The 13,561-nt window shown below is 37.7% G+C and overlaps 1 protein-coding gene across 1 annotated transcript in view; it reads left to right on the top strand.

The window, feature by feature from the left end:
* The first annotated feature begins 249 nt into the window (after positions 1–249).
* LOC115413880 (neural-cadherin) overlaps positions 250–13,561 on the top strand; it is a 527,604-nt gene continuing 514,292 nt past the window's right edge. Inside the window, exon 1 of the mRNA XM_030127006.1 lies at positions 250–1,569. Within this exon, the coding sequence (XP_029982866.1) occupies positions 498–1,569 (1,072 nt within the window). The 5' untranslated portion in view covers positions 250–497. The remainder of the gene's footprint in view (positions 1,570–13,561) is intronic.

The raw sequence follows: 13,561 nt of genomic DNA, 5'->3' as shown, positions 1-13,561 counted from the left end.
TCAGTGCATCTGAGTTGCACATGCAACTGATTTTCTGGTAAACGGATGTCTCATTCATCTCTGAGAAAGCCGCCGTTTAGTTACGCACAATGTGCAACAACTCAAACGCAAGACGGATTAACTGTGATCCTACTCTTCGATCGGTCGGAAACGACGCACGGACGAGAGGGAGTGAGAGAGGGATGGAACGGGGAGGTAAGCGCGCACTCGAGCTGTAAGAAGCAGTTTTTTTGCTGGGACGCGCACAGACAGAGCGCTGCTGGTGAGACAGCAGAAGGAGGAGAGCGGGAGAGGAGGAGGACGCACAGCACAACACAGGCACACCGAAACAAAGTTCTCCTGTGGCAAGTTTAAGTGTGGTTACAGCAGATGTCTGACTGTTACTGCGCATTTAATGGAAGTTTTGGATCATAAAAAGAAAAAGGAGAAACATCCCAAAGGAACCAGTGGACCTATGGAGCCTGGTGTGGCTGGAGCGCTTTAGTGCAGTGGAGCCAATGAGATATCCAGTCATGATTTGGGTCGTATTTTTACCAGTTTTGGTTTCTTGCGCTTTTGGGAACAGGACCGTGGATCAGGTGCCATTCTTTCACGGGCATGTGTTTGAGAACTCATCTCCGGGCTCCCGGGTCAACGGACTGAGCGTCCCATTAAAACGGCTCAACTCACAGAGGCTGTGTGGTTCCGAGGAACCGGGCTCAACGGCGGCGCACTTTAAACTCCTGGGAGATGGAAGCGAGAATTTCCGCGTCTTTGCGCACCATAAACGGGGACATATTTTATTGAAGACTTCAGGGGTTTTGGACCGGGAGGAGCGGGCTGAGTACGCACTGGATCTTGGTTTGTGTTGCGGACAATGCGTGGGGTTCTCACATGAAGAGGAGGGGGACTCGCCGGTAGTCGCTGAAGTGGCGTCCATCAAGGTGGATGTCCTGGACACCAACGACCACCAGCCCACCTTCCCCGGTGCCGATGTGAAACTGAGCCTGGATGATGCCACTGCGCTCCGCACAGCAGTTTACACGGTCACTGCGCGGGACGATGACAGCGGCAAGAACGCGGAGCTCATCTACTTTGTCTTACCGAAAAACGGGAGTTTTTATGCTGTGCCCAAAACCGGTGATATCCTCCTGGTGGACTCTATCCTCGGTCTGGATGAGCCGATTAAGTTTAAAGTGTTTGCGAGAGACCGCGGGTGGCCACCTCGCACCAGCCAGAGCATTTCCGTGGAGGTCAGCCCACGGCAGTGGCCGGTGGCACCGACACCGGCCACCGGGAAGCGGAATCCTAAACCGCAAAATAAAGTACCGGCAAGAAAGTCCAGGTCACTGCTGGAATCGGACAGCCCTGTTTTCATCAACGTTTCTGAGGATGCGGGAATCGGTTCCGTGGTGATGAACCTGAACCCGGTGAGGTTTCAGTCCGCCACGTTTGAGCTGGTGGAGCCCGACGTGGAGAGCTCTCCGGTCAGCGTGAGCCGGGACACCGGGGATATAATCATATTACGGAGACTGGACCGAGAGACCGAGCCTCTGGTGGAGATAACTGTCAAAGTTCAGGATAAAAGAGGTGAGCAGGCCACCAGCCACGCGTGTTTGTGTGTATGAAGGAGTGCAGTGTGAGCCCACTCAGTGTGTTGGAGTGTGTGGAAGAGAAGGAGCGACAGGGAAAGAGAGAGACTGTTGGACGGGAAGCTTGTGCGCGCATTTCGTGTCTGCTGTGCGTTTGTGGCTGACTCTTCATGCATTACATGAAATAAATGCTGTTAAATCGTTGATTTAAACTTTATTGATTACCCGGTTCCTTATCATTAAATGCGTGTTGTGTCAAACGGCATCTAGTGGTTTGCCAGGAAAAGCACAGTGGCTTAATTTGATGCGTAAATTACGCACCCAGACTCCGTCCTCTCAAACCTTCACAAACGTGGTTAATTTGATTCACATAGACTGTGGTGTCTCAATGTTACTCATTTCCTTCCTTAATATATTTTCATAGCAACAAATTATAATAATGTGTCAGTAATGTGAAAAATATTAATTCTGTAGGTTTTATCCACTGGATGAAATAGTAGCTGAAATTCTTCTTGTTTCATGATGTCAGAAGTGGGAAAAAATGTTCATTGGAAATTCCAGCCTCCAGTGGTCTCTGGAAGCTGGACTGATCTCAGGAAATGTGTATGCTTGATATGGTAGCAATGCAGAGTTGTTATGCATTATTTATCCCTTTGGAAAGTTGCACTCAGAGACATAACATTAATCATATCACAATGTATTTAATAACATCATCAGTGTGTACAATGAACAGCAGCTCCCAGGGGTCAGGGAAGGTCATGGGAGGGGTGTCTTGGAGGTAAAGGAACCCAGATTAATGGGTGAAGAATCTACACATAAAGGCTTCTGTAGAGTGTGTATCCATTATACTGTTCCAGTGGAAAATACCACCCTCTGGGCTAAGGACCTAGCCAACTTACAACTTCATTTAACAACATCTGGTTGTCTCAGGCAGGCTCACATCTATACACTAACTAAACCCGATCCTGCTTAGCTCCTGAGATCAGACAAGATCAGGCTTTTCCCAGGGGAGTCTGGCAGTAAGCTGTGTCAAAGTGCCCGGTGTTTACAATAGAGGTTAAACTGAGTGACATTCATCAGTGTTGATGATGATTCATGTGCTTAGATAAATTAGGGCAGCCTCAATGTGTCTGCTGCTGCTGCTGCCAGCAGCACAGATGCTGGGATGTCAGGGGAGAAGCGTGGCGCGTAACGGCCGTACCAACAGGTTAATTATCACCTGCGGAAAAATGAGAGGGAAAGGAGATGCAGAGAGAGGGAGTTAGCAGGCAGCAGCATTCATATTAATAAATGCATATGTGAAGCAATGGGCTAATTGACTGTGACACTGAACAGTAGAGACAATACACTGAAACTCATATATAATGTAAAAACAATCTATCTATCTATCTATCTATCTATCTATCTATCTATCTATCTATCTATCTACACTACAAACAAAAAGTTAAGGACATTTTTAATTTTTGGACTATTTTTTTCAGTTAGGATTCTTGCACGGTGCTTTTTACTTTTTGTGTGTAATTGAATTGAAACACATTTTTTAAATGACAGGACATAGTTTCATTTACAAATGGCAAAAATGACAAAAAATGACAAAAAAAAAGAAATATTCTTAACTTTTTGTTGGCTATCTATCTATCTATCTATCTATCTATCTATCTATCTATCTATCTATCTATCTATCTATCTATCTATCTATCTATCTATCTATCTATCTATCAAACAAAAAGTTAAGGATATTTTTAATTTTTGGACTATTTTTTTCAGTTAGGATTCTTGCACGGTGCCTTTTACTTTTTGTGTGTAATTGAATTGAAACACATTTTTTAAATGACCAGATATAGTTTCATTTATAAATGGCAAAAATGACAAAAAATGATTAAAAAAAAAAAAAGAAATATTCTTAACTTTTTGATGTCTATCTATCTATCTATCTATCTGTCTGTCTGTCTGTCTGTCTGTGTCTGTCTATCTATCTATCTATCTATCTATCTATCTATCTATCTATCTATCTATCTATCTATCTATCTATCTATCTATCTATCTATCTATCTATCTATCTATCTATCTATCTATCTATCTAGTGTAACTTCACTTAAACAACACACTTCCACAGCTTGTTTCATTAGGAACAGTTAACAGCATTTGACTGGGGGAGTGCCCCGATCAATGTGACCTATTGGTCTCGATAATGTGAACTATCCTGATGCAGAAAAGGAGCTGAGGCTGCTCTTGGCACAAAGCACCATTATACAAGCCCAGTAGCAGCATGCAGAGTTGGCTATTTGTCACAATCATTTCCACTTTGGGCACATCAAAAGTGATGGAAAAACAATAATCTTTCTCTGTAAATGTGACACTTTTGCTTTCTTTTTGCAATATTCTTCCGTCCTTTGAGACATCCGCTACAGAGGGAGTAGCAGATGTGTGCCTTCCAAATTCGCCCAGGTTAGATTGTTTTAGGCAGGTCTTCAAACGTCACCAGCTGATGAAACACATTAGCTGCTGATGTTTTCTGCTACACTGTCAAAAGCTAAAGTAGTTTCATCTCTTCTGACAGCCTGCGCCATTGTATTTTTTTTTTTGGCAAATTTACAGGAGTCAGACACACAGGAGACAGCTCAAAAATACAGCAGTCTTTTTAAAAGTGTATTCTCTGCATATTGTCGGAGGAGGAACAAACAAAGCAGGGTTTTATTGTCAGTTTTGAGCAGATGTAAATGCTACAGATGAAAAGCAGTGCAGAGGTGTAGACTGCATTTGAATCAAAGAAAAGATTGGTTGAGCTGCAGTAAATCTGACCACAAACACTGAGTATTCAAGTGTAAAATGGCTTAGAGAATTTGATGATTAGAGACTCATTACACATTGTTGCTTATAGGATCAAATGCTTTACTGACAAATGCAGATTTGTGTGAGTGGATGTAAAATGCGGTTAATGTATAGTGGAGGCATTCATGGCATTAACAGGATGTATGTTAATGCATATTTAAACTCTTAAAGACTTAGAAAGATTTTTACAGCAACTTCCAAATTACATTTTCTCTACCTTTAACCTTTTCTATGTCCTTTATCATCCATTATCGGCGACAAATAAGGTATTTTCCAATATATAGTTGACTGATAGTGTAGATGTTCATAAATGGTCGAACTAAATTCAAAGGTTATTGTATCAAAACGGAGAAAAGTGAAGAAAAAGAGATAAAACAAGCATCTCCAGCCACTGTCATTTGTCAAACTATGTGGGTTTTGTTGGTGAATCAGTGTATCTGATGATGATGATGATGATGATGATGATGATGATGATGATGATGTTTCCATTTTCACACCAGAGCAGGGGTGTCATACTCATTTTAATTCAGGGGCCACATACAGCCCAATATGATCTCAACTGGGCTGGACTAATAAAATTCTGATTCTGGTTTTCTGATCTCACCTGCACAATTTGTGTCTTTGTTTGTCCTCATGTTTGATTTGTTGTTGTGCAAAATAAATAAATAAATAAATAATAGCAATGAAAAAAGTAAAGTTATATTATAAAAATACGTGGTGTCCCCCAAAAATTGACATCATTTCATCACCTAATAATTTGTTTAAAATTTGTTTGCTATTTTTATTCAAAAAAGTGTAATCATTTTTATTGTTCTGCCATTTACTGCAACAGAAAAGGCGTTCTGTGTATTGAAGTACATGCAAACTCAGTCAAATGTGAATGCGCAACGTGAATTTGTTAGAAAATTTCATAAACAAGCGCCAACAGGAAAGCAGATTTGGACGTAGCATAAGAAGTTTCAAGAGGAAGGCTGTTTGTGTCGGAAAAAAGGACTCCACTACCGACTTGATGTGTGCCGCGTCACAAGGGGTGCACACATTGAACATTTGTAATAACTTTGGAACTTTATAAAATTACCATCCCCCAGAATTTTTCATTTGCAATTTATAGAATAAAACATTTTATGTCCAAAATAAATCTGATTAAGTATCATTTCTCCTGACCAGGTAATCACTCTGATGTGGACATCTCAAATGATGTCAATTTTTTTTGGGACACCCTGTATTTTATATCTTTATTATGGTTGTTCATGTTATAACAGTAACATTACCAACCATGAGCAGTCTGAAATGACTTAAGAAAAATAAGTGCAATTTTAACAATATTACGCCTCTGCTTCGCTGTTACACATGTTCATTACAACTTCCAGATCACAGTGGATCTACAAATACACAAAACATTTAGTAACAGGTGGAATATTGTTAAAATTGCATTTTCTTCTCTTAAGACATTTCATGTTATTCATATTTTTTGTGAAAGGATCTGGGGCACTGATAAGGGGGGTAAACAAGACAAATTCATGGGGCCCAGCATTTGTGGGGGGCCCATAGAGCAGTGGAGGGGGTCCAGTGGATACAGGCTCGATGGTGTGAAAATTTTGTGTAAGCTCCGCTGTGTAATAGAGGCATAGAAGTTGGGAGTTGGACGTTGAAAGTATGTTAAGTTTCAGTTTCGTTTCGCAGCATAAATGACAGTATGCACGGACCACACCCCGACCTGGTCCGACAGTAGGGATGTAGGGATATGAAAATTTCGCATCATGGTTATTGTGACCAAAATTATCACAGTTATCATTATTATCGCGGTATTATTAAAATTGTGCTCAAAATATTCAAAAGTCCTTATACACACACTGAAATAATTTAACCAAGTTGTATTTAAAAAAAAAAAAAGATAAATAAAATAATAGGCACAATGTACCTTCTGTTGCAGAAACATTCAAATATTAACCCTTAGTGGTCTGAGCCTATTTTGGCCGTTTTTCAGTACTTTTGATTTTGCCTTTATATACTATAAAACAAATGTTTATTATACCAATTTTTTTTCAGCACAACTTCATCTATATCATCTTCCTATTATTTTTTCACTTTAATCTACAATATCAACACAAAAGGCCAGAAAACACAAAAAATATAAAATCCGATTTGAAAAATGTATATACTTTATTGCATAAATAACACAAAGGTGCTTAACAAACCTTTTCAAAGACTTTAAAAGTGAATATTGGTTCCAAATATTAGGTATATAAAATCAAAATTGTAATAAATTAAAACTATACTCAAATATTTGATATAAAAGTATGTCTTTACAGGGTTTAGGGTTTTTTCCCCTAAAAGTGTGGTAATCAAACACGATTATCATGATAATTAGAATTTAAACGGTAATACTAACCGTCTGCAATTTTACCATGGTTTATCGTTATACCGGTAATCGTAACATCCCTATCTGACAGATTGACAAGATACTGAATTTTATGAAGGTTCCGCAATGTTTACCTTTCATGGGGCCCACAGTTGGTAGCGGCGCCCCTGGAAAAGATGGTTTGTAAATGTAATTTCACTTTTTTGCGCTAAAACAGGAGATAATTTTAGAGTTGTCAATATTTATAGGTCATGATAGTATTTTACAGGTCTGACCCACTTGAGATCAAATTGGGCTGCATGTGGAACCTGAACTAAAATTAGTTTGGCATCCTTGATTGTTAATATCTTCCGTGTAATTTTTTGCTTTCCACAAATTCATCCCACGGGCTACATTGGATTCTTTGGCGGGCTGGTTTTGACCCACAAGCCATATGTTTGATACCCCTTCTGTGGAGACTCTGAAAGTTCAAATGGGTCATATGTGATGCCGTTGAAAAGCTGAGAAACTGCATTTTACCTGAATCATTTCCATGTATTGATGGGATAAGTGGTTGGAAAGTTATGAAACATTTTAGATCAGTAGTTGCTTTCATTTGCCGGCGGCTGTTTAGGTTTTTCAAGGGTTGAAGAAGTGGATTGGTGTAAATCAGTCCTAAATGGATGGCTATTAACAAAGACCAAAAGCCTAACCTTTTACATGTTTCATGGGATGGGGGAGAAGGGGGAGGAGGGGTGGGGTGGGGGGGTTGTTGAAATACATTTACTTGACCTAACTGTTTATCGCATCATGCTGAAAGATGGCAAGTTTTCATTTCCGGGCTTAGCGGCGGGCGGTGGGAGGCGAGACTGTCTCACCTCAGTATCTCGAGCATGAGGAACGCGGGTTGTCTGCCGCTCGGTTGAAGTCTTTTAATCCTTTTGGAGTGGAGAGTTCTGCTGGAGCCTCGACCTCCCTCCATCTGCTCGCATTATCCCTGTAATCCCATCTCATTCTCCGTGTCTGTCCCCCCCCCCCCCCCCTTGCTCTCTTACTTTTTCACTCTTATTTTCACTCTCACTCCAGGGATTTAGTTTGAGCGGAGGAGCAGTTTAACACAGCAAGAGACATGATTCTTGGAGGGACAGAAGTGTGTGTGTGTGTGTGTGTGTGTGTGAGGATGGAAGTGGTACAGTATGCATCGGGATCTAAGATCACCTCTTCTCGTCTGCTTTTGTGACTCATTCCACAAGTGGCGCCCATCTTCAGCAGTGTTGTATTCTAGCATGCATCTGTGCTCGTGTTATGTCACACAGTGGAGGCGTGATGTTGTTTACTCGGTCACACAGTCAGAACTCAGCTCCCATTTGGCGGTTAAATGCTGTTCAGGTTTAATATGAAATTTTGGGGTTAAATCAAAACCAACAAAAATGGGAGAAAAAAAAACAAAAACACCATAATATGAAAATACACTTCTTCCCTCTGCAGCTCTCTCTTCTTGGTCCATCTCAAAAGACTAAAATATAAATATAGATGACCTGACAGTAGTCGCTTTTCCATTGACCCTCAAATTGCGCAAATATAACTTGCGCATAAAAATGTACCTAATGGAAAAAAGACAATTTCGCCAAAAGTCTCATTTTTCGATTAAAAGTTTTTGCACTGGGAAGAGGTGGTTTTTCGGGTGTAGTGCAAATGGTATATCACGCAAAACTGCAATGGAAAGACCTTTTTTTGCAACTAGAGTCAAGTGAATTAAAAAAACGGATGTTGACGTACGTTATAACAAGTGAAGAAGAAGAAACATGTCGCGTTATGTGTAGACACACCAGGAAACCCAATCATTTTTTAATTTAGTACAAGATAGAGGGGTAATATATAATAATAATGAATATATCTATAAATCAACACCATATTTATGTTCGTCGCCATGTTTATGGAATGACTTCTCGTGTCATCTCGCGATAATAAATAAACAAATCATCGCATTTGTGATTTAATGGAAAAACCGCCATTACGCACTTCTGTTTTTATGACATTTAGTAAATATCGGTAAAGTTTTGCGCAGATGTCCAATGGAAGAGCGACTACTGATTCATGCTGCTGTGGGAAAATGAAACCACTTTTCCAAACTTCTGTCTCGAGCTTTAACAGTGGAGCAGTCGAATGAATCTGAACAGTTTGACTACAATCACAGCTGTCAGTAACATATTGAAACCCTTAAGTGTCTGAAAACACCCATGAGTAACCAAAACCTGTTGTCACACTGTGGATTATCTGCAGCTTCCCAGAAGTGGTTGGACTTGAGCCACAGTAGACTGAAGCTGGTTCCGACTGGAGTCATTTTTAACTAAATGTAAAGCAGCTTTTAAAGAGGGACCAGTCATGTCGCTATGAATAATTTACTGCTTCTTCTACTGTTGTGCTTTTATTATCTTCTAGTTTGTCTGTGCATTGTGTACTGTTGTTTGTGTTTTAAAAGCCCAGCTAGGGATACACACATTGCAAATGCTTTGTGTGTGGCAATAATATATGCTACATACTTGTCCCAAAGCAAACAAACACTAAATAAATTAGCACCACAGCTTTAATCTTCCCTCAAGACAAAGACATAGTATATGTCAGTGCAGCTACTGTTTTGTATGTGCGCAAATGAGTGTCATGTAAATCCGATTTTTCAGGTTTTTAGTTTTTCATTGATTTAAAAAAATTAAAATAAGATTATCTCATTTTTTTATGCAAGTATCAGAATCAAAATACTTTATTAGGATAGTCCCAGAGGGAAATTATTGGGTGTTACAGTTGCTCCATTCAAGCATAATAAAAGTAGCAGGATAGAAAATATCAATACAACACAAAAAGAAAAATATATGAATATTAGGGCTGTTAAAATTAATGTATCAGTGTTGATTAATCCATCATCATGATTAATCTGATTAAAAATTTCAACGCAATTAACCCATCTGCAGCACACAATGACTCTGAACACCTCTGGGAGCGCATTTCGGGCAGTTTGTCTAAGTAGAGTTACGAACAAATGGGCAGTTGATCTGATAGATATAGAAAGCAGAACCAACCTGTAAAGATGGAACATACTAAACAGCATGTTGGCCCTCTGGATGGAAATATGAAGACAAAAAACCCCAAGACAGAACAGTTGTTTCAAGTTGTCTTGTGAAACTGTTGAAGGTCTTTAATAGCCACGTTAGGTGCATATATATATATATTTCCTTCTTTCTTGAGTCTGTTTGCTCATGCAAAATGGAATGCGAGTAATATAAATTAGAAATGAATGATATTTAATTGTGATTAATCAAAATTAATCTGCAGCAACCTGTGATTAACCCTTTCATGCATAGTGGTCACTAGAGTGGACACCTATTCTCCAGCTGTTCTCATGTGTGTTCATGGGTTTAGTTGTTTTAGTTCCATGTCCTCTTGAGACCCAGGAATGCGTTTTTGTCCTCTGTAGGGGACAAAAGTTTGACAGTTTCACTAAAAAAATACTGTTCATTGCGAAGGACATTCCATTAAAAAATAAATAAATGAAAAGAATTTTAAAAAATGTATCTGAAGAAACTGTTGCATTATGCAGTTTCCAATCAAGATGACTGTTATAATGTAAAAAAAAAAAAAAAAAAAAAAGCTAAAAATGTTCACTTTCCTGGGTCTCAGGAGGATATCAACCAACCAACACAGTGGACGCTCATGCATCATCTACACTGACATTCTTACCATTACTGTAACTTTGTTGTTCTTAATAAAACCTGATCTGCAGTAACATGTTTGAGTGTAAATCAACTGCTAATTTTCTCAAACAAAAAGTTTTGTTTTTTTTTTTCTCCATATTATCTCCATAACTAGTATTAGAATATGATAAAATGTCTGAAAACATGAGATTAGCTGCATTAAAAAAAAAAAAAAAAAAAAAAAAAAAAAAAATATATATATATATATATATATATATATATATATATATATATATATATATATATTTTTTTTTTTTTTTTTTTTTTTTTTTTTTCATATTTTTCACACAGTATATCACTTTATGATGATGGGTTTTAAATATATGTTTCTTTGCTTCAAAAATCAAATGCATGCTGTCCAGCTGAGTGGACATTTTTGTAACTCTGTGAAAAATAGATTCATAAAAAAAATTCAATCGCATTGTTTTTTTCCATGCCTAAATAGGAATAAAAACACTCAGGCAAAAAAAAATCTTGATTAAGGTTCTCATAATTCATGCATGAAAGGGTTAATCTGATTAAAATTTTTAATCATTTGACAGCACTAATACCTATATAAAGCTATAAGTATACAAACATATAGCTCTGAATATATAACCAAATATACATATTAAAACACTTTATTAAGACATAATTAGAACAGCCATTTGTGCAATATGTACTATTCCATGGGTCAGCAACCTTTACAATCTAAAGAGCCATTTTAGAACAGAAATAGAAAAACTAAACTGTCTGGAGCCAAAAGATACCCTTATATTTATCCTCAAAGTGGGGACAGTTTAAGAAACTCTTCAAGATTAGTTTGTACAGAATATGAGGAGAATAAGTCACAGTTTCGGTGCATTTACAGAACTAAAGAAAACAGTGATATTGGTTATTAACGAAGAATACAGATGAATACCTTCAGTGTCATAAGTTAAAAAAGTAGTCTACTTTTACTATTACTACTACTATTTTTCAATTAATTTGGAGTATAGTCTTCATTTTTACAACAGCGTTACATCGGAAACACTTTATGGTTGTGGCAATAATAACAAAAGGTGTAAAAAAATAAATAAATAAACAAAGGATGAAGCGTTATTCATTTCCATATGGTTTTTGACAAAGCCACATTGAGCCATTGGAAAAGGGCCCGAGAGCCATTTGTGGCCCTAGAGCCACAGGTTGCCTACCCCAGTGCCAGAGAAAATATACAAAAACTAGTCTTAGTGAACATATACTGTGATATCCCAAACTCTTTTTTTATGGTAACATATCTGAAGCCCTGTGTCTGCTAGTTTTACCTCATGGGACCTAAAAAAAAACTGTGAATGACCGCCAAGGTGAGTGCAAAATAAGGTGTGGCTGTTTAAAATGTAATTATAACATTAATAAAGTCACAGTTTGCAGTAAAGATCTAGTTTTGTTTGAAACTATTCAGTAAATTGGGAAACATTTGGATGTTACCCAAACATGTTTCACCTCAGTTTCCAGGGATGAGGTGAAAAGGTTTTTAAAGAGGTGAAAATCACTAGAGTCTAGTTATGTTGAAGCTGCAGAGACAACTTCAACAACTCTGAACAGATTGTGGAGAGCAACAGTTACATGTTTGTGACTTTTGGGTGTTATGTTCTATTTACATATTTTCACAGCCAGACGCTTTTACAAGAAACTGTAACTGTCTCGACTGGAAAAATAAACTTTTCGACGGGGAAACATCATTTGTGTAAATGATGGCATATCTCAAAGGGGTACAAAACTTTTCAAAGTCAGGGGTGGGACTTCACCTCTTTATACCAGCACCAAAGATAGAAACAAGTTAATATTTCATTCATTTTCTGACTTCCCCTCTTTCTCCTTCTAAAACACATTGATGTGACACTGTTCTTTCACTGTATTGTGTCTCAATGGCATAATGATCAGAAAATGATTGATTTGGTTAATTATCATAATGATTAATTTGCTAAATCATCCATGTCCTTTACAGCTTTCAAGAACTTCTTTCTATGTAAAATCACTTCAAAAATGTACACGTACTATTTTTAGACAAACTTCGGTTACCGTCCTTTCAGATTCAAGCCAGTTAATGCATCACCACATAGATAGGAGACTACTTTATTTCTCTTATCAAAAAGGGTCTAATGCACTTTTGTACTGAGTGCACATCCTTCAATAAAAAAAAAGTTTAATTGAAGGTTCTTTTGGAAAAAATTAACATCTTCACAATAAGTAGGAATGGCCTCTATAAGCAGCAGAAAGGTGGATCTAAATGTGTTAATTGAAGTGTAATTTACTTGTAGGATTTGGACTATTTTTTTATTGGCTGAAATTGTTGTTTAGCTGTTTGGGACATTTGGGAATTTTGGATTCTTATGGGGCACACTGCAAAAAATGTCCTACTAGAAATAGGCCTAATCTTCCTAAATCTGGTCAAATTGGCTTATATTGAGCAAAAACAAATCTGCCAATGGGGTAAGAAAAAAATATTCTTGGCTAGAATTCTTAAAACAAGCAAAAAAAAAAAAAAAGTCTTATGAACTAAAAAAAACATAATGTGCCTTAAAACTAGACAAAAATGCTAGAATTTTAGCAAACAGTGCTTAGTACAAGAAATAAAATCAGACTCATTTAAGACAGAATTATTTTAAATGGGGGATTTTAGTCTCTGACTGAGCTGGCTATAAGAATTTAAGATTAAAATAAGAGTAATAAATAGAAAATAAGAGTAATAAATAGAAAATAAGGGTAATAAATAGAAAATAAGGGTAATAAATAGAAAAAAAAATCTTAAGATAAGCATTTGATTCTCTTGATTGAGCTGAAAATGAACACTTCAACTGGGAATCAAACCCAGATCTTCCACATTGGAGTCTGATGTGTTACCTACTGAGGTAAACAGCCACTTAGACCAATTAGCTATAATAAGGAGGAGCTAATTGGTCCATGTTAAACTGACTAAGAAACCACCTCTCAAACAAACTACTATTAATCCATAATCGTACATCCTATCTCCAAAAGTCTTGCAGGTGAGACTTGTGGTGAGTCTTGTGAAGGTTTCAATGTATAACATGTGGGAAAAAAGTCAGAAC

Source organism: Sphaeramia orbicularis, chromosome 3 (genome assembly GCF_902148855.1).
Source record: "Sphaeramia orbicularis chromosome 3, fSphaOr1.1, whole genome shotgun sequence".
Taxonomy (NCBI): domain Eukaryota; kingdom Metazoa; phylum Chordata; class Actinopteri; order Kurtiformes; family Apogonidae; genus Sphaeramia; species Sphaeramia orbicularis.
This window is presented reverse-complemented; position numbering and strand designations above follow the sequence as displayed.